This window comes from Coturnix japonica, chromosome Z, assembly GCF_001577835.2.
Source record: "Coturnix japonica isolate 7356 chromosome Z, Coturnix japonica 2.1, whole genome shotgun sequence".
NCBI classification, from domain to species: Eukaryota; Metazoa; Chordata; class Aves; order Galliformes; family Phasianidae; genus Coturnix; species Coturnix japonica.
In genome coordinates this window covers 22,857,105-22,878,613 of record NC_029547.1, presented here as the reverse complement: position 1 = coordinate 22,878,613, position 21,509 = coordinate 22,857,105, and the positions used below count along the sequence as shown (strand labels likewise).

The 21,509-nt window shown below is 37.1% G+C and overlaps 1 protein-coding gene across 3 annotated transcripts in view; it reads left to right on the top strand.

Annotated features, from left to right (window-relative positions):
• Positions 1-21,509, top strand: part of TNPO1 (transportin 1) — a 69,820-nt gene that overhangs the window by 25,963 nt on the left and 22,348 nt on the right. For all 3 annotated transcript variants that reach the window (XR_001551969.2, XM_015848836.2, XM_032441398.1), the window contains exons 5-12: positions 7,935-8,084; positions 12,025-12,131; positions 13,456-13,589; positions 14,552-14,633; positions 15,409-15,531; positions 18,237-18,355; positions 20,353-20,413; positions 21,019-21,217. Coding sequence is in view for 2 of the 3 variants with exons in the window: in XM_015848836.2 (XP_015704322.1) it covers positions 7,935-8,084; positions 12,025-12,131; positions 13,456-13,589; positions 14,552-14,633; positions 15,409-15,531; positions 18,237-18,355; positions 20,353-20,413; positions 21,019-21,217 (975 nt within the window). In the remaining variant the exon portion in view is untranslated. The remainder of the gene's footprint in view (positions 1-7,934; positions 8,085-12,024; positions 12,132-13,455; positions 13,590-14,551; positions 14,634-15,408; positions 15,532-18,236; positions 18,356-20,352; positions 20,414-21,018; positions 21,218-21,509) is intronic.

The following is a 21,509-nucleotide window of genomic DNA, read 5'->3' as shown; positions in this document are numbered from 1 at the left end:
AATTGTGGCACAATGGGTTTTTTTATGCAATGTTGTATCAACATACTGTGAGATGGGACTGCCTGCTTGCATCAGCAAAAAATTACTATGTTACTTCCTGGTTAACTGTTCTCTGTTCAGCTCTGAAGAGAAGCTAAACTGAGGCTTAATAGTATCTGTGGACAATTCCTATTCTTGTTGTGCTTACATCCATTACTGAGTAAGGTCTTCGCACCTCAGGTTACAAAAAAGAAGCTGCCTTTATGATATGGCAGAATTCACGTGGTATTCTGCATGACTTAATGCAGCTTAAAAGATGGTGGATGGCTTAAATAAAATTGCAAGATTAAATAAGATTGCAAGAAATGGCTTTTTATAAACTGTTAATATGTTCCAGAGTAGCCCTATGGATTTGATGTGAATATTTTCTGATAAGTTTTGAAATTTAAATTTGATTTGGGCTGTGTTTTCATGAGTCCTTTCCAATGTGGAGTATTTCTTTCATGGTATGTTGGTGTTAAAAAAAAATTTGAAGCTGAGCAAGAAAAAGACTGTGAGAATCATGTATTGATTAACAAACTTGCACATTTGGGAACAAGTTTTTAACGAGCAGGATTAAACCAGAAAAGAAATTCACAGGCTTTGACTAGGAAATTAAAACTATCTCTTCTGTCCTTCCCTCCTTCCCCACCCCTCTCGCCCCCCTTTACAAAATACATAATCTAGTCATTATCAGAAAGACTAAAATAGCTGCCAAGGGGTGAATCTGATATCTGGTGGGATTACAGTGCAGAAGTAAAGTAAGGTTAATGTACCCTTTAAAATGTACAGTTTCAAATGCTACATAGCATGGATAGGGTTCTTCTATTGAAAACTGTAGCAAAATATTTTTTCCTTCAACTCTGATACATTTAAAATAAAATTAAACTCAGTATTAGTAGTCAATGCAAGAAGTAATTGAGATTCATAGACTTCTTAAGGGGAACAAAATTCTGAGATGATTGATTTTGTCAAATCATAGCATTAAATCTGTGTGGTTTTTTTGTCTTGTATGGCAGCCAATTCTTCTGTTCCATCCCTCCGTAGGGATATTGCAAAGCAGACTTCAGTAAATTTCTTCGCCTAGGTAGTTTTATGGCATACATACCACATGTGAGAAGTGACAGTTATTTATTTTTTCTTTTAAGAGTCTTTAAAGAAACATTGAAATTATCCAGTGGATTGCGTTATGTGATTCAATGCTTCAGGAATGCTTTCTTGGAAGCCTTTACTCTGAGAGTATGGGATCTCCATTATTATCTCTTTACCTATTCCTGAATCCCATAGAAAGGGATTCATTCTGAAAGAGTAGGTATGGTAACAAGTTTGTTGATTATATCATCTGTTCTCTAGTTTAGTACCTTCATTTACTTATTCAGATTGGTGTATGTTCTTCAGAGGTGCTATTCACTGTAAGATCATCTGGGGTGTGAAACTGTACAATGTTTGTGTTGTCTGAAGTGACAGGTCAGAACTTCTCAGGCTTCCCCTTGGTTTTTAAGGTTATCAGACTTTATTATTATTATTATTATTATTATTATTATTATTATTATTATTATTATTATGTTTTAACTCTGAAGTAAACGAAACTTTATTTTTTGGGTAAGTTGGAGGTCTTCAGTCAGTTCTTTAATGCCTTACCTTAGCGTAGGTGAGGTGAATGTAGTCTACTACAAGAGTCATTCTTTGTATACCTTTGCCAAGTTGAACTCATGCACTCAGTGACACTTATTTTGTTCTTTTTCATGTTAAAACGTACTTAAAAAGCAGTATCCCTGTGTGGTGTTTCCGCAAAGAAAAAGGGAGTCATTGCTGATGTGGTTTCTAAATGCACCCAAGCAGAAGTAGTTGATTCATTTCTCAGGTGCTTGAGCCTAGAACAATTTTTAACTGTGGATTTTCTGTTTCCAAGAATAAAAGTGCACGGTCCCAGAAGATCACAAACTTTTAATACTATGATGTGATTTTTAGCAGAAATTTTAGTGGGTCAGATGTGCTCAGCTCAAGCATTGACTGTGCAGCTGGAAACAAGGAAGGCACATCACAGCACTAACTCCACGTCTCGCATCTGCCACACATACAGTCAAATCGAAGCTCACCACGTGTTCCACATTACATATGCTTATGCTGCTTGGCAAGTAAAACATTGGAAACCACTTCAACCTACCTGCATATGTTTGTGCTTGTGAAGACACGTTTTTTGTTATTAAGGAGGCATGCTGAATTATTAATTAATCATACACATTATACCACATATTATACCACATATACTACATTTATTCAGTTTCTCTCAGAATTTATAACTTTGATGTGCATGTCATGGCCACTTTTGGGGGGAGGCATGGAAGTAATACAGTAAGTTGAGGGTTTCATGACAAAGTCTAGAACGCAGATAAAAGTAAAGCACATGAAAAAAAGGCCTGTATTTCAAAACATTAGAATTGATCTATATTTCAAGATTAGATGTAATTTTAAATCATTATCATGTAAGCCTGGCTTTATAAGTTGTCAAGGAAGTAGCCAATGTAAGGTTGTAAAACAAAGCCTGATTAATAAGACTTTTGATTTATAATACTTCTGCAGATTGATGGAGTATTATTTACTAATAACATGTGATATTCTGCGTGGCAGTTTTTAAGCAGAATTCTTAGAAGAGTGACTGCAATATCTGTAGTGTATGCACCTTGACACGGAAAAAATAGTGTTGCAGTCAAACATTCAACTCAGAACAATTTAATCATGTCTCTTTGTTCTACTTTTATGGGACCTATCTTAGCAGAGAGAAATATCCTTTATTTCACAAACGCACCTTATTCATGTCATCACTTTTTGATAATGTGTACATTTGTGAACAGCTGTTGTGAAGTATGAAGCATAGGAAGTGTAAGATTAGATAAAAAATCTCTGACAATCCCTAATCCTGACCTTGAGAGCTCACTGAGTATTGAGTCCCCTGCCGCTGAAGCAGATATCAATGCATTAGTTTCACAAAAGCAAGTTTTATGTTCTTGTTGCCCTTCTTTTTTATGTTTAAAAACAAACAAACAGAAAAAAAAAAAAACCAGTTTTGTCATTTACATGTTAACTATATTATCTAATTTATATGCAGCCCAAGACAATCCCTGCTCGCTTGGTGCAATCCAGGCAAACCAAAAGCTTGGGCACTCATAATTCATAGAGTATCATCCTCTTGCTTCTTCACAAACAGGAATGATGGAGAAGTACCTTAGTGTGTTGGGGAAGGAAATGACAGGCTTTGTGCTGGGAGCTACCTATTTGGCAATGAATGAATTCAAAGCTGAAGTAATGAATTTCTCTGAAGAAATGACTTGATTAGATGAATAGAAGTTTGTTCACTTTGAATACCTTGAAGGTGAATGTTGTATTTTAAAACAAACTTTAAAATGAGACAATCCATCATGCTAATAGCTGTTGGAACACAAGGATTAATTGGATAAGTGAAATGAGGCCTTGTCATCAATTTGAGTAATTCAGAATACTGTTCAGACTATTCAGTGACTATTGGGGAGTACAAAATAAATGACTTGCCACCACTGGTATTGTGTAGGGTGCTGTGCATTGGAAGTTTTCCTGATTTCTGCTGCTGGCATCCTGTAGATACAGCTTAATAAAAAGTTGTTTCTTCAGTTAGATGTATTAGGTTGCATTCTGGGAAATGGCAAGATATAATTTTGGCACTAGTGGAGGTGTTCCTGAAATAAGAAACTAGAGAGTAGTTACGTGCTTTTAATTAAGTACTCCTTCAGACAAATTTCTTTTTTTTGTTTGTTTGTTTGCCATTATTATTTTTAGAAATATTTTTTTTCCTTGTATTTACTTCACAAGAGCTCTTTCTATGCACAAAGGGCCAATCCTCTGCTACTTAGAATACTAGTGAAAATAAGACTATCTAAGAAGCTTTGGTATGTGTCTGCTGATTTTTGTTTTTCAAGTTATTTGAAATCCATCTTCAATCTGTTTTCAGTTTCTACCTCAGACTTCGTCAGCTGCCTTTCACTGGGGAGGAAGGAAGATAGGGAAAATTTGAGTGCAGAACAGTTGGAAGGAAACTCTAGAGATCATCAATTCCAACATGTGCTGACAGGCATGGGGCATCAGCCACCTCACTAAGAAGCCTGTACCCTTATAGCTCAGAAATGTTTCCCGGAGCCACCCAGCCTGACCCTCCCCTGGCAGCTCTGTGCTGTTTCCATTCTGCCATCAGTTCCCAGAAGCAAAACCCAGACACCACTGCTGCATCCCTTCCTCAGGGAGCTGCAGGGTTCACTGAGGTCCTCTTGGCCTCCTCCAGACTGGGTTAAACAGAGTATCCTCAGCCTCTTGTCACAGGTTGTGCCCTCCAGTCCTGTTACTATTACTACCCATGTTCCCTCTTCTGTGCGCTTTCAAGTATTTTAACATTCTTTCTATATTGTGGAGCCCAGAACTGCGTGCTGTACTCAAGGTGAGACTGTAACAATGCTAAATGCATTGAGAGAATCACATCTTCTGACTGGCTGGCTACTCTGTATTTGATGCACCCCAAGTGTGGCTAGCCCTATTGCTGCCAGGGCATGCTGCTGGCTCATGCTGATCTTGCTCTGGAATGCTTTAAAAATAATTACTGTGCTCCCTGTGCAGTAAGAAATATTCTGATTAAGGGAACATCCATTCTGATCTCTTGAAGTTATGCACATGCTTCTTCCCTTGAAGATACTGAAATAAATATCTCTACTATTCTTGCTTGAATGGTCAGTCTGTACCACTTCTGATGAAGCAGGTAATCTCACTAGGGAGGAATAACTTATTCAGGTACTGCAGGGCTAAGCTACCAGTGGAGAGCTGAATGCAATCTTCAGCCATTATTGGTACTCAAGAGCTTGGTCAAGATGTTGTCCTTCAGTATCTTCTACAATTAGAAGGCACAGCAAAGTGAAGTCTTCTGTGGTTCTGAAGAACAAAAAATGTCATTTAGAAAGAGCAGAAGGAATTTTTAAAGTGCTTTTCAAAAGCGGGAGTTATTCTTAGCTGCTTAGAGAAGTCAATTTTTATTAATGTTATGTATCTGTGGGTTAGGGTGCATTTTTATATGGCTTTTCAGATTGCTTTTAGGAAAGATACTCAGCTCTGTACCTAGGAATAATACTGTGGATTCTGTTATTGGTGGTGGTTTTTCTGAGGTTCCAGTCCTACTTAGTGCTGAAGGAGAGACATTCTTATTTGCACGTAACTATTGCAAGTGGACTAAGAGAAGTGATTCCTTTTTATAAGGCCAGATTTGGCTTCATGAAGGCAGTGAGCTAATCAGCTGTACGTGTTGCATCACTCCAAGATAACACAGTGAAACTGTTCTGACATCACTGTTATGTTTAACAGCAGGTCTGCCTTCTGACAGTCTGCAAAGAGGTCATGGTGTCTTCTGGCACCTACCCTCTTGAATAGGAGACACCATTTTACAGCTCTTACTCTGTGAACACCCATTAATACCTAGCTGCACGACAACTTGTCTGCTCAGGTAGGATTCTAACCTAGCATCGTGGCACCCATGCCAACTGCAGGTATTTTACTGAAGGGAGTAAGAGATTACGCATGGCTTTATATTGTGAAGCACTTCATATGTTTTCTGTGTTGTTGCCTTTTTATTAGCTTGCTTGGACTTTAAAGTGTACTACAAAAACACATATTTACTTGTGTCATACAGGCTGTGATTAGAGGAGGTAGGGTAGTTAGAGAATGTACTTTAGAAAGTTGTAAAAACACAGCTGTGGTCTGAAAAGTAGCTGATAACAGTTTCTTACAGGTATGCATCAATTCGGTTAGGCATTAAGTTCTTGAACTAATGCTAAGGCCTCTCAACAAAGCTGAAAATCTACCAAGGGTTGAATTATGTTTGAATGGTGTAGTTTTATTGTAAAGCGAGGTGTGGTGAGAGGGAGATTCTTCCACTGATTACTTTATTTGGCACCAAAGATGCTATCAAATGCCAGAAGTCTGCTTCACTTTCCTTCTTTCTTGTACTATATGTTCTTGTAAGTTCTCTACTTTAATGTTGACTAAGATAGAAGGAGACAAGACTGGTATTTTTGATGGCTGAAACATATGGCGGACAGAATTTATCACAGAATCTCAGAAGACTAAAGAGTGTCTTATTCAGCTCTTAGACCATCTGCTTGTAATATTGGTGTTACAGAAAAAAAAAAAAAAAAAAAGCTCTATCTAGGCCTATGTTGCTGTTTTCTGACAATGTAGCTGTTAAGCTGTTGAACACTCTGGATTCCATAAATATCCTTCTACAGTCATGTCATACTCAGATTCTCAAACTCAGACTCTGACTGCAGTGTTGTTTTAGAAATTCCTGAGTATCAGATTCCATGCTGCTTCTTTAACTCACATAGTTACAAGTCCAATTGGCAGTGTCTTTAGCCTGTATTCATGATCTCTGCTTGCTACTTCAGCAAGGTGGTGATTGGTTTTGCATTTTATTTTTAATCTTCTTTCTTTCTGTTGCTTCATGAATTCTCTGTCATTTGACAGAAATGTAGAGACTTTCCTTCTAGTTCAGTGAGTTAAACCTGTGACTGATCAAGCATTCATTTGGTCATTCTCCACCAGAGCCTTAATGTTGGTAACTTCAAAACTTTGAACAAAATAATGAAATTATTCAATTTGGTTTGGCAAACAGTATTAACAGTATTACTGCTATTTGCCACAACTCTTAACCAAGTTCTGTGATTGTTAAAAGTGTGCCTGGTCATCCAGTATCTAGCAGTTTTATTTAAAATAACAACTAGCAGTTTTATTTAAAATAACAACTTTTAACCATTTTTTTCCCCAGTCTTCCATAAAATCTGTTGGTGAAACAGTATTTATTTTTTGTGCTGTTTAGAGTGTGGTAGGTATTAAAAAAAAGTATCGTGGATGAAGTTTCAGAATTGTTTCAAGTATGCATGTAAAACGTTACTTAAAGGTTTACAAAGCTATTCTACTTTCTGTAAAAGCTGTGTATGAAAATCACTGTGTTTATAGTTTTGAAAAGCAACTCTTCTTTAAGAAAATATGAATGTGGAAACTAGATTAAAGAGTACATGATGGCTTTCTGGTTTTGGAGCTCAGGGAAAATCAGCTGGTGAGAATGAACTTCAATTTCTGAAGAAAACCCTCATTTCTGAGTACTGTTTTATTTATTTATTTATTTATTTACTTACTTACTTATTTATTTATTTATTTTAAGTAGCCCAGATCACGATAGATTACTTTTCCAACTGGCAATCAGACATCATGGGTGTACTGTGTGTCCTAGTATTTATGATGCAGTAACTTCAGTATTGAAATACCTCATTTTTGAAAGTAATTGCTTATTTTGCTTAGCATTATTTCTGTTTGGATATTGATAGTTTTGAAAGCTTGAAATATATCTTGTGCAAGCTGTAATTCTTGATGCAAAGGAAACTTGAACACCTTATTTCTTGCCCAGATTAGAGGTCAGAGAACTTACTGCACAGTGCCTACATGATGCGTTGGCATTACTTCAGTGAAAGCTGAGTTGTCATGAACTTTTACAGTAACAGTATTATAACAAATCTGTCAGTATAATCAGAGTGTTTAAATATCTTCAGTTAACCAGTTTCAGGTACAAGTTTCTACCTTGCAAATTAAGGTGCATTCCTTGCCTATATCTGTAGAAAACTTGAAAATGTAGACTAGGCAGTACTGATATTTCAATTTTGAATAAACAGAAATACTGAATTCTACCTAAAAAGCTTTGTTACATGAATTGGTAAGTGTAGTTGGTAGGAGATGCAAGGAAATAAAAATTAAGATCTCACTGTAAGCTTTATTCTTGTTCCATTGCTGTGCAAATCTACCTTATCCTATGAACTAATCAAAGTCTGAATGTAATTTATTTTCTGTTGCAGATGAACCAACACGTTCCTTGAGTGGTCTCATCTTGAAGAATAATGTAAAAGCACACTTTCACAACTTTCCAAATGGGGTAACTGACTTCATCAAAAGTGAATGTCTGAACAACATTGGCGATTCCTCTCCCTTAATTAGAGCTACTGTAGGTAAGTTTGCCCTTGTTGATATAATAACATTTTCAATATGCAGAATGGCTAAATTGGATATTCAATGGTGAGCTATAGAGCTGTTAAACTCCTAAAGCTATTTGCTTCTGATAAGAAGTTCACAATGTTCTGATGCTGATGTTAATTTTCAGTATGTGAAAGTCACTTTTGCTTCCTGTTAAGTTGATTAACCATTTCAATTCACATCTGTAGGAATATAACTGAGCTTACTTGTCTCTACTTAAACTCTTAGAAAACTCAGCTTGTTGCCAGTTTTTGAACCTGAAAAAATGAAGAGTAAGAGTTTGACTGCAGAGTTACTTCAACATTTCACTTGCATCAATGAAACATTTCTGTTAGTTGCTTTCCTTCTCCCTCTCCCAAGTCTACTAATGCACATATATGCATACACTGTTAGGGAGTTGTTAAAATTACTGTACTGTGCATGTATGACATGCATACAGATAACAAGCTTTTCCTTTTAAACAGCTTCTGTCAGAAAACAGTAGATTATTAGGCAGATCAGAATATTGGCTATAAGAGTGTTTAAATTTATTTCTAGGTAAAGTTGCTTTTTGGCCTGTTCATTGAGAATATGATTTCCACTAATTACTAATATCATTGCAGTAATTTTCTATGTTCACTCCAGAAAGTAAAGGAAAAAAAACCAGGTAGAATAAGCATTTAATAGCCCCTAATTTTTTCAGTAGCTGTAGGAAGAAGTCTGCACATATTTTTGTACTTTTTGATTGTAGGAGTCCTGTTTTTCAGGTCAGAGGGATTGTTAGTGGAGCACAGTGGAACTAATCAAGGAGAATATTCTAGCACCGTTTGGATTGCTGTCTTAGGGTTGTTTGGTGATTTGGTGGTTAATGCTGGGTTTTTTTTTTGTTCATTTTTGAGCTTTTCTTCTGTGGGGTTGTTTTCAAGGAATTCTTTGTAGATTACTTCTAGTAGGAATTGTTTGTGGGTCAATAGTTTAATTACTATTGAGCTTTAAGTGATCCTTGCAGGGAGTATTCAGACATGTCTGAACTCAGAAGATGTGTATTAACTGTTGAACTGTATGCTTACATAAGGGTTCCTATTTAGTGCCTGCTGTGCACTTCCCCATGTGAAATAAATGTTGGATCCTCCTGACTTCTGTCCAGTACCCACCAGCATCTTGATATCACCTACAAGTAAATGTTTTACTACCTACCTGCATTGCTTGTTGGCATTTTCTAGTCAGAAGTGCATACAGGTTCTTGCTGTTCATGCACAGTCAGTTTAATGGGTCACCCATAAATAGGATCTCTGGAATTCTGACAAGTGAATACAGCAGCATTAAAATAGCATAAGAGAAGAAGTAAAGTGGCCTTCACTCCTTTTGTGGTGACATTTGGTGCTGTCCAGACAAAGACAAGCACCTTTTGACCAAGATGGAGGCAATCTGATCAGATTCATTGTTTACCGTTTCTCTGTTCTTAAGCCCTAAATGAGTAACCATGTGAAACTTCTCTGTGTAATGTGGCACAGGTTTTAAAAACCCTTAATGTGGATTCAAATTTTAAAATGTGTGCTATGTGTGTTGAAGGCTCACAAACTTGGTAGGAAATGAATGCAACTACTTAAGAGATGCTTATGACAGTTCTTAAATCTTCACAGGGATTCTAGTTTGGGCAGGCCCTGCTTAAAAGTTAGGCAAAATAGATGGATTAGAGTAGTGGCAGGACTGAAGAAGCTTTGCTCTGGAAAGGAAAAGAAGGCAAATGATTGTCTTCAGGGGTGTGATTTTGCCATGAAATTAGTTTCAGGATTAAGGATTTTAGAAATAAAATTTTAAGAGCTACAGAGTCAAAGTACTGCGCAAAATAAAGCAAAAAAGAAGCAACACACCTTTTCCATGTTGCTTTTGTAAAAGTATGGAGCTCAGCTGTTTTTTCTTTGTGTTATTTTATTTTATTTTATTTTATTTTATTTTATTTTATTTTATTTTATTTTATTTTATTTTACTTTATTTATTTTCATTTTAGCATTGATGCTATAAGGTAGGGTTGCCTGTAGTTGAAATAGTCAGGAAAGAGGTGACAATTACACTTATGTTTTTAATGATTTCCTACATTCTGTTGGAGTATCTCACATGCTTGGTGCTTTCCTAGCTGAACAGCTTTGCTTGTTAGGTTTAATATTTGTCAAGTGACATAGCAAAAGATTCTGTAATACTGACTTGAATTTCATTAGACATCAAAGAGCGTATTTGTAAAGATTTTTACTTTCAGATTTCTGACCTTTCTGCTTAGGTTGTTGTTGAGAAGGAAGGGTTCCTTTAGCTGTCAGCTCTTGCTCAAATACATCAGAAGTCAGAAACTGCTAAGCTGAGCATTTATTTAATTTGGTTATTCATCTGCTGTCTGCATTTCTGTGACTTAGCATTGTAGAGGAGCAGCTAAGGCTAATGTCTGGTGTTCCCTGTTGTCCAGATAAAGCAGGAGGCAGTAGAAGTTTCACAATGGAAAGGAGATGAAAGGCAACAGAAGTTCATGTGGATTTTTTTCTAATATGAGCATGATTATCTAAAACTTAATTCTAAGTTCTAATGTAGGGAGGCAGTTTTGCAATGTAGTACTTTCTCTGGGTTCAAGAGCATTGATGTATTTTGTTCTTTTTGTTCAGTTTAACTTCATGAGTTGGCAAGTTGACATTGCAGAAATGAAGGCTAGTAGTATCTTGGGCTGCATTAGAGAAAACATTGCCAGTGAGCTGAAGGACGTGATCCTTCCCGCTCTGTTCGGTGCCTGGAGTGCTGTGTGCAGTTCCATACCCCCTAGAACAAGGCAGACCTGGACATACTGAGTGCAGTCCAACAAAAGGCCAAGATGATTGAAGGGCTGGAGGAAAGGGAGAAGGCTGATCAGCCTGGAGAAGAGTAGGCTCAGGAGGAATATCATCAACATATATGAATATCTGAGAGTGCAAAGAAGCTGAAGCCAGGCTCTTTTGTGTGATGCCCAGTGCTACGACAAGGGGCAGTGGTTACAAACTGGAGCATAGGCAGTTCCTCCTGAACACCAGAAACTTCCTTAGTGTGCTGGTGTCAGAGCTGTGACTCAGGTCTCCCAGAGAGGCTGTGCAGTCTCCTCCTTAGAGATCCTAGAAGTTCTCTAGGTATGGCCACCTTGATCTGGGTCTTCATGAATGGGCAGGGGTTGGGCTGGGTGGACCCCACATTCTTTAGTATTTGTACTTACTAGAGGTAAATGTCTGTGTCAGTTATATATAAATTATGCTACCCATTTCATTTAGTCTTGTACAAAGTCAGTACTTTAGGGAGCTTTCTGTGTTCCTCTCCCCAAGTTCATTTTTTTCTGAGTTTTCTTGTGTGCTGGAAATAGAATCAGTGACTAGTTGGGCTGTCTCATTTGTTTGCTGAGTCTGCATCAGACAACCTCTAGAGCTGATCACCCGCCATACTGTTCAAGCTCTTAACTAAGTATTTCAGTCGTAGCATGATTTCATAATTTTTGTGTAAACATGCTTAATTTGTCTGTTCACAACTTCACTACTAGATTTTAAATTTATTGAATGACAACCAGTCTGGTGCACATCCTGCGTTCATGCTTTTATAGCATAATAAGAGGCGTCTTAAGTGCATACTGTGTTTAGTAAATTTACAGCCAAACCTGTCTTAGTATTAGGGCATGATTATTTTCTTAATTGGAGCTGCTCTTACATCCTGAGCCCTTTGTGGTGAGAGGAAGGCACAGCCATCCTTTGCATTTCAAAGCCTTTCAAATACTATTTGTAATTAAATGTATTTCCTTTTTTATGCTTGCCATTTCTTAATTCTTTTGTTCTTCTAGAAGAGGAAAAAAAAAAAAAGAAAAAAAAAAAAAGAAAAAATAAGTATGATACCTGAGAAAATTGGATCTCATTTCCCTCATTCCTCTTTTTCACTTAGGTATTCTGATAACAACCATTGCTTCAAAAGGAGAATTACAGAATTGGCCTGAACTTTTACCAAAGCTTTGCAGCCTCTTAGATTCAGAGGACTACAATACTTGTGAGGTAAGGAGACTTATTCTGAAATAGATTATTGTCTGAAGTTGATTATTTTTATCTCTTCATACATACAGCTTATACTAACAGTATTTTGTGCATGTATGTGCACACATCTACAGTCTCTTCTGGTAACGGTGGTTCAAGTTTAGACACTTATTATTCTACATTCATGCCTTGTTCTCAGCATTCATTAAAAAGAATTTGATTATTTTACATTAAAGCAGAATTAAGGATGGAGATGAATTGTCAAGACATCTGAGATATAAAGTGTCCTGCCCGGGGATGCCTAACGATTTAAGTAAATCGTTGTAACACTGACCTTGAATTTTCTTACTTAAACACTGGAATAATAGGAATAATACAAGAATGGTGGTGTATTAGATAGCCAAAGGTTATCTACAGGAAAAACACACCAATTCTGAGGCCTTCAATCTAGATGGAAAACGCTGAGGCTAGTCACCCAGACTCCATAAAGGAGTGATCTCCAAAAGAGCTGCTACCATTGAGGTGGTCAGCCCTTAAATGAAGTCTAGGAGAGGTGGAGTCAAGCTCCACCCCTTCCGGGAGCATAGCTGGATTACCTTCCACCTGTGCTCCCTTAGCTGACCCAACACTTGCTTCAGATGGTTAATCAGAGGTTCAGGCTGTGATTACCAGTTTCCTACACAAACACTTAAATTGTTGTTCACGTAGCATCATCTGGGAACATGATCCGACATTCTATTTCAGGCTACTATGAGGTGAACTTTTTTTTTCTCAGTGTGTATGAAGGAAAATAATTGAATTCCAGCCTAAATATATTTCAGACTGTGGAAGAAAAAAAGTTTTGTCTGATTTAAAAAAAAATAATAATAATAATCTATGACCACAATGTTCATTACTTGATGCTGTCTCCATAATTACAGAATCACAGAATGACTCTGACCGTTGGGTTGGAAGCGTGTAAAGCATTTTGTATAAAATTATTCTTTTGATGAAAAGGCTGGTCCAGTGTGCTGTGGTTTTATGTAGAGTTTTGATTCTGTTTTCAGAAGAAAAAAAGGAGCTCCCTTTTAAGCATTTTTAAAAATACAATTGAACAGAGGAGCACTGAAAGCTAAAATTAAATTAGCACTTATCAGCTGTTCAACCATGCTGACATCTTAGAAGTTAAGGTGTAAAATATTAAATAGAAGGGCCATAAGTGCGTATCACAGAATCACAATTCATTTCAATTTTATTCCAGTTTTAGCGCACTACAGTTACTGTAGTAATGTGCTGAAATTGCATATTCTGAGATGTTGCTGTCTTCAGAATGTGAAACAAGTGTATGGCTTGATTTTTTACACAGGGTGCGTTTGGCGCTCTTCAGAAGATATGTGAAGATTCTGCTGAAATATTAGATAGTGATGTATTGGACCGACCACTCAATATCATGATACCTAAATTCTTACAGTTCTTCAAGCACAGCAGTCCAAAAATAAGGTAGGTTTAAATGCTGTACTAAAGATCCATGTTGAAATATTATTTACATGAGAAGAAAGGTTGATGTTTTATATATTTGCTTAAATTACTCTGATTTTAAAAAGCAAAGTTTATTAAGTTCTAACCACCACATTAAATTTTCATAATATTCAAGATGACTTTGGTATGGGATATCATGCACTGACGGTAGATTTGAAAGATGTATGAGGGAGTGAAGAGGTTTAATCTGTTAACCAGGTAGGTCAGCGTGATGATTACTGGTGCATGGGATCTCTGTGCCTTCTTACATTTACTTGTTCAGGATCATTTAAAAAGGAAAAAAAAAAACTGTCTTACATGCTTCATTTGTGTGGTAATGGCTGCAGCAATGGGAGAGTGAAAATACCATTTACTGATAATGGGGTATTTTTTTAAGTTCTTGCAGGAGAAGGTTTCTGCTTTTTTTCTTTTTTAAGCTGTCCCAAAACGTAGAAAACTGTCTTTTAACACAATCAAATTAAGTTGGCGGTTGGACCATATTATGTCCAAAGGTCCCTTCCAGCCCCTATGATTCTGTAACTCCACAAAAGTTCATCTTTTCACTTGAGTACTATATTAAACTGTTCTAAAGAGCAAAAATTATGACATAGGAGGTTGCCAGAATTTACTTGCTACTGTTTTTGGTTATCAGCAAAAACAGTGGCATTTACCCTGAAATGAGCCAGCAATGTGCCTTTACTGCAAAGGAGGCAAGTACTGTTCTAGGCTGCTTTAGCCAAAGTACTACCAGCGGGTAAGAGGCATGATGCTTCCTTTCTACTCAGTACTGGTGTGGCCACACCTGGTGTACTGTGTCCTTTTCAGTCTTGCCTCTAGGTGATCTTTCATTGTGTGATCTGATTCTGGATGATTTTTTGTATTTATGTACAGTTTAGAAAATGTTTTTAAGACAGAAATGTATGTTCTAACTACTCTGTTTCTAGATCTCACGCTGTTGCATGTGTCAATCAATTTATCATCAGTAGAACTCAAGCTCTTATGATGCACATAGATGCTTTTATTGAGGTGAGTGAGCATTCTTTACTTGGAGGGGCAGGATTAAATCATAGTGCATGTCTGACTTACCAAGAGTTTTAGATAATGTTTTATAATTGTCTCTGCTTCTAACTGCCCTACTTAGGGCTTCCTCTTCTTGGCTTTTTATTCACCCTTTGCATTTAAGTTTATTTTGCATGCTTGTGATCCAAATAGTTAAGTCTAAATACTGTCTGAGCATAAAAAATAATATTTTGAAAAATATTTCCTTTTCCTAAGTGGAGGAAATGTATTTATATAAAAGGTGCAGCAGTAACAACATCAGTCTGTAACTACCTGTGGTGGAGAGTTCAACACTGGTATCCTCATGTCATTTAGTCTGTCTTGGTAACTGGTGACTTTAGGTGTTAGTTCTGAACATGAGATAGAATGGTGGTAGTTCAGGTTATCTGAAGTATTTGTTGTGGAGCTGTTGTACCTTGAAGCATGACTTTAGAACTTTGAAGAAAAGAAAAAGTTAGGAAATAATGTTTTTAAAAGTTTTTTAAAAGTTAGGAAATAATGTTTTTTATGCCAATATCTAACATTTCCCAATGTTTGGTCATGTGTACTATGTGCACTGAGAGTCTGAAAATATAATTTGCTGTAAAGAAAATATCTGTAAGAAGTAGTTAAGTATTCTCAGGTGTGGGAATGGATGGTAGCAATTATGTTTTTGTATACCTTAGTTTGCCAGTAATGCAAATTTAAATGCAAGTCAAACTAAGTGAATTGAGCCTTATAAACTGATACTGCTTTCCAATAGAATCTTTTTGCACTGGCTACTGATGAGGAACCTGAAGTACGCAAAAATGTTTGCCGTGCTCTGGTAATGTTGCTGGAAGTTCGAATGGATCGCCTTCTTCCTCATATGATTAGTATAGTTGAGGTGAGTCTCATTTTCTTTGTTTCATGCTGAAACTAGTCTGGGGTTGCAGAAATAAGTACAAATAAAAAGAGTTTCTAAGGAATGCTTTTTCTTGGAAAAATGGTAGAGCAGCTCATCCTGGAAACTGTTTTCAGGCACATGAAGGACAAGAATAAAGCCTGCTCCTCACATCCCTGCTTGTTTGTGGGGATCAACCTAGTAGTATCACCACACAGATAATCCAAGATTGTATTCTTATTATACTTGGTATTTTGTTGCTGAGAACAAAATACAGTACTAGTGAATTTGTGTTCTAACAGAAAGTCTAGACTTTTTCTTTTCCAAATGTGGGATAACCATGTACAGTTACTGATTTCATCAGTTCTGTGCAGATCTAGACAAGTGCAAATGGAATACCCCAGAACTGTGACTATTTTTTAGAGTTCAGGTGAAGTTGCCTTTGCCCCTTTGAAGGCTGACAGTTTCTAAGTTGCATGCTGCACATTCAGAGGCTGCTCTGATTAAGTGAAGAAGATCTTAAAATAAGACAAACTTGTATGCACATAATGGTCTTCATGCTAATGGTGAATCAGTTTTTAAACTATTAAGAATATTGATGATCCAGTAGTGACTCTAATACAGAAGATCTTGGCCAGTATTGTGCTTTTAAAACAGACAAGCTTAGTGCTAATTTGTGTGCCAAATACCTGGAGCATAAAGGAATGGTTTTGTTTGGGTTTTGTTTTGTTTTAGCGTGCACCTCCAGGTGTGCAGAGGCAAATGAGTGGGCTGATTCTCTTGTTTTTTATAACAGATTTTGTCAGGAATAGATCCTAGGTTTTCTGTTGTTAAATTATACTTATATGCACATGGCGCATGTGGATCATAGGATCTATCTCAGTAGAAAGTCAGATTTTTTTATCATATAATACATAATAAGATTACTTGTAATAAATGAATAGTGTATTGATGATATGAAGAGATAATGAAGAAATGTACTGCAGTCATAAGACTACTTGCATCCTGTTGCTTTCTTCAGATAAAGATGTATCTGTTAACACTTAGGGGAAAAAAATGTTACCTCTTTCTATTTCAACTTCTGGGAGGCTTCTAGAATGATAAGAGTTGTAGAATAATTTAGCTTGAGAAAGACCAGAAAGACCTTCAAGATCATCAAGTCCAACCAGCTACCTGGCATTACAAAGTCCACCACTAACTCACCTTCCTATGCATCACACCCACATATCTCTTAAATACCTCCAGGGATGGAGACTCCACCACTGTCCTAGGCAGCCTCTTCTAATGCCTTTCCATCCTCACTGTGAAGAGATTCCTCCTGATGTCCAATCTAAATCTTCCCACGTGTGACATGGTGCCATTTCATTGCATCCTGTTGCTTGTCACCTAAGAAAGGAGACCAGCACCCAAGACCACCATCCATCTCACTGCGACCTTCTTCTCAGGTTGTTAGAGAGAGCAGTTTCCTCCTCAGCCTCTTCTTTTCTAGGCTAAACAACATTAATTCCCTCTGCCATTCCTCTGAAGTTGTTTTTCAGTCCCTGCACCAACTTCATTTCTCTTCTCCGAATGTGTTCTAGCAGCTGTATTTCCTGTAGTGAGGGACCCAAAGCTGAACAAAGTACTTGAGGTGACATCTCACCAGTGCTATAGACAGGAACCATCTTTGCCCAAGTCCAGCTGGTCACACTGCTTCTAGTACAGGCCAGGATGCCACTGGCTCTCTTAGGCTGGCAGACTTCTGACTCATGTTCAGTCAGCTGTTGACCAGTGCTCCCATATCGTTCTCTGCCAGGCAGTTTCCCAGCCACTTTCCCCAAGCCTGTTCCAATGCATGGGTTTGTTATGACTGGAATGTGGCACCTAACATTTAGCCTTGTTGTATGCCATATGACCCAGCCTGTCCAGATCTCTCTGCAGAGTCTTCCTATAGCCTCAAGCAGAACAACACTGTTGCCCAACTTGATATTATTTGTGAATGTGCTAAGGGTGTACTCAACCCGCTCATTAAAATCATTGATAAAAAATGTGACAGCAGACACTAATACTAAGAGACCAACCTTCTCAGAAATAAGTGGCAGTATGGAAAAATCATAAGCGTTACTGCTTTGGCTGTTGCAACCATCTTCTTAGCATTGTTGTGTCAGTTGTCTGTAAGAAACTGATTAGTAGTGGTATACAAATACATTCTGTTTATGCTGATATTTCATTTTATTTTTAAGTGTGGTTAAAGTTTCATACCAAGTTTACAGATTTGATACTGAGTCTATGAATTACCTACCATTCATGCTAGAAAGCTCTGAGTGTTTGGTTTATTGATTTATTATCCTGTTAGAAATTCTACTTATCCAGGTAGTCACATTGTCAGTTTTTGGAAGTAACAGTACTGGAATATTTCCATTTTGAATATATTTACTTGTCCCTTTTTATTGAAAAATGAAGGGGAAGTTGTTTTTGTGTTCACTAGAAACTTAATTATTTTGTGTCTCTTGTCTATATCTTCTTTGTTCTTACTTAAGCAATGCACAAATTCAGTCTGAATGATAGAGGATTAAGAAGTCTCACTGTAGCCTCACCTTCCCACCTTACCAAAGAAACAAAAAGACTATGGTGGCATACTCAGGTTTTTATGGGTACACTTTCCAACATTAGTGGTTTCTTCTGCTCTCCTATAACTTACACAAGTAATTTCTTTTTGCATTGTGTAGTACATGCTTCTAAGGACCCAGGACCAAGATGAAAATGTGGCTTTGGAGGCCTGTGAATTTTGGCTGACTTTGGCTGAGCAACCCATTTGTAAGGATGTTTTATGTCGGCATCTTACTAAGTAAGTATTAGTAATTACAATTAATTGTTTCTGAAATTGTCATCTTTATACTTCAATGAACTTCTTCCAATACAGTCTTGAAAAAGGCTGTTTCTAGCCCACACCACACTTAGAAGAATTTTCCTGTAGCTAGTTCTTGTGCAGAGTAAAAATGTTTGTGGCACAGAGATCCTTTAAAAGGCTTCTGTTTCTTACTTAGCTGGAAGCAGCCTAACTGTATTGCTGCAGTGCTTTACCTCAAGCTTAAGTCTCTGTCAGATGGATACTAAGATATACCGTAGTGTGCTAAAATCAAACATTCCACTTGACATTTTCTATAATATGTAGTGCACCATGGTGCATGTGAAGAAGTAGCTGTGACAGCTGTGAGTTTGGGGATCCCAGTGCAGTCCTTCTGAGTATGTTGTTGTACCAACAGTTATCTGTTTGTATAAACAACATAACAAAATGACTTAAGATCACTTTGATGTAAGTTTAAGGAGAATGAATATCCATGTCTGAGATTTACATGTCTGCATGTCCGCAGCATGGCTTGTAACTTTTCCTACGCTAATCTTAAAAAAGCCTTCTTTCTAATAATTGACAAATTTTTCACTGCTCCCAGTAAATTGAGATTCTTTGTGGTTTTGTTTTTTGTTTTTTAAGAGACTACAGTGGTTCTATGTGTGATTTGTGTTTTTCTGGTCAAGATATGAAGGGGAGAAAAACTGCCTTTTCCGTAGATACTGGCATTTATCTGTGAAGCAGTCCCATTTAAAAAAAAAAAAAAAATTATTTTTATAAGCTATTAGAACTGTAAGAGATTAAAGTACCTACCATAGTAAAAAGAAAATAGGAGTTGAAACCAGGAGAACCAATGTTATTATAAATGACTTTAAGTGTTAAAATGGTTTTATTTAGCTCCTGCTCTTGTAGCTCAGGCAAAAAAGAGTGATAGCAAATAAGGAGCTGGACTCAGTGATCCTTGTAAATCTCTTGAAATTTGGGTATTTTGTGATTGACAGTTACTTCTAACTACCTTTTTGCTGCCTGTCATATTTACACTGAGAAGTTGTCTAGTGTTAAATGTCTTCCAACATAAATGAACACTGATGTTGCAGCAGATTCATACTACGTATTTGTTTTATGTTTCTTTAAGAATCTTCTAATTTTCTGGGGGAAAAAAATGGATAAAATTATTAGTGTACGAGGGCTGCCTGAAAGTAATGCCTCCTATTTTATTATGCTGGCCCACAATGTCAGAAGCAGAATTTTAATATTATGGCAGTAAGGGGCTGAACCTTCCCACCAGTATTCCATTACATTTTGTTGCCATAAGACAGGTGGTAGCAACGGGGCAGTCTGACAGAGTGGCATCTGACATGGAAAAAGCATCACCCACTGAGATGCACTGATGCTTTCTGAATGATTCTGGAGACCAAACAGTGGATGTGAGCACAGTGAGGGTACATTTCAGCAGGGGTAACAATGGGGCAGGTTTTTACGAGTGTAGCATGGAGGCTCTTGGTCACCACTGGTGAAAATGCGTAGGTAACGGTGATGCCCATGTTGAAAAGTATTTTGTAGCTGAGAATTTGCTCTATCAGATAGTGTTACTGTACTCTTTTTATCTGTTGTAGTTTCCATGGAAATAAATAGGGGACATCAGACTGACCAACATATCTCTCATGATCTTTCAGTAAAGTGTTTGTTGAAAGCAATTTTTCTTATTAGTCCCACTTGAATATGGAGCTGTGCTGTTAGTTAACCTCAGGAAAAAAAAAAAAAAAGACCCCCCAAAAAGGTCAAGAAAGTGTGTGAGGTAGAGTTAACACTGTTTCAGTTGATAAATACTGATGAGCATGAAATGGAGCTTGTTTGTATCACGTTTCTGGGTTTTTGGATTTCTGTTTCTTTTGGAAGGAGTTGCAACCAAAATTCAGGCTCAGGTAATTAAAAATCTTTTTTTCTTTTTTTGTTAAAGCATTATTTTGATGTATATCATTATCCCTTTGTAGGCTGATACCTGTGCTGGTGAATGGTATGAAGTATTCGGAGATAGATATTATTTTGCTGAAGGTGAGTATCGATTTCTTTCATTCTGTGGAAACATCTGGATAGTTTCTGAGCTGAGAATCAGAATGATTCATAGGTGTATCCAGTCTACCATCTATCCAGTGGAGAATTGGCTCACTGGGGCAAGATGTTGTTGGGATACTAAATGCTATCACTACTGGGTTTGTTGAAAAATAATCAATGGGTTTTCCAGCTTTGCTTCTGTCCCCTCCCATCCAGTTTGGGTGCTGACATAATGTTACCCATGACACATCCCTGCAAGGAAACCTAAAAAAAAATTAAAATTCAGCATCAGTTCTAATACCCTTTTAGGCTGAAGGGTATCACAGCATTTTAGAGTGCATCTTTGTGCTTTCTAATTCATTGCTATCAGTTGCAGCTTCTTGACAAGGAGGTTACTTGGTACTTTTACATGAGTTTATCTTGCTTAATTTTACACTTAAATACTGCAGGAGAATGCAGGAACAATGGCATTTTTAGTTAGCCAGGCAGCACAAGTGAGCTGTGGATCTTTCAAATGGATATAAAATCTTGAACTGAAATTTTACCATACTTTTTTAATTTCCTTGGGTATCATAATTGTATTAATGAAACCATTTTGATGACAGGGGGATGTTGAAGAAGATGAAGCGATTCCAGATAGTGAACAGGACATAAGACCTCGTTTTCATCGTTCGCGAACAGTAGCTCAAAAACATGAAGAAGGTGATGATGATGATGATGATGATGAAGATGATGATGATGAAGATGATGATGATGATGATGATGAAAATGATGATGATGATGCTATTTCTGACTGGAATTTAAGTATGTCAAAGTAATGTGTGAAATGTGTTAAAATAGTTACTTGTGCAGTACAGGAATTGCAGTAAAAAGATTCTGCGTATGGAAATACAGGGGCTTTGCTTTTGAACAGGAGGAAAGTAAATTCTGATGTAATTAGTGGTTTGGGTAGAGCAGGGGTGATACTGTTTGGTTTTTTTTTGGGGGATGGGGGGGAGCTCTAGAGGAACAGGAGATTATTTCAGGCAGCATTATTGTTATTACCAATATTTTCTTTTATATATAAAAAAAATTGCTTCTGACCAGAATAGAGTGC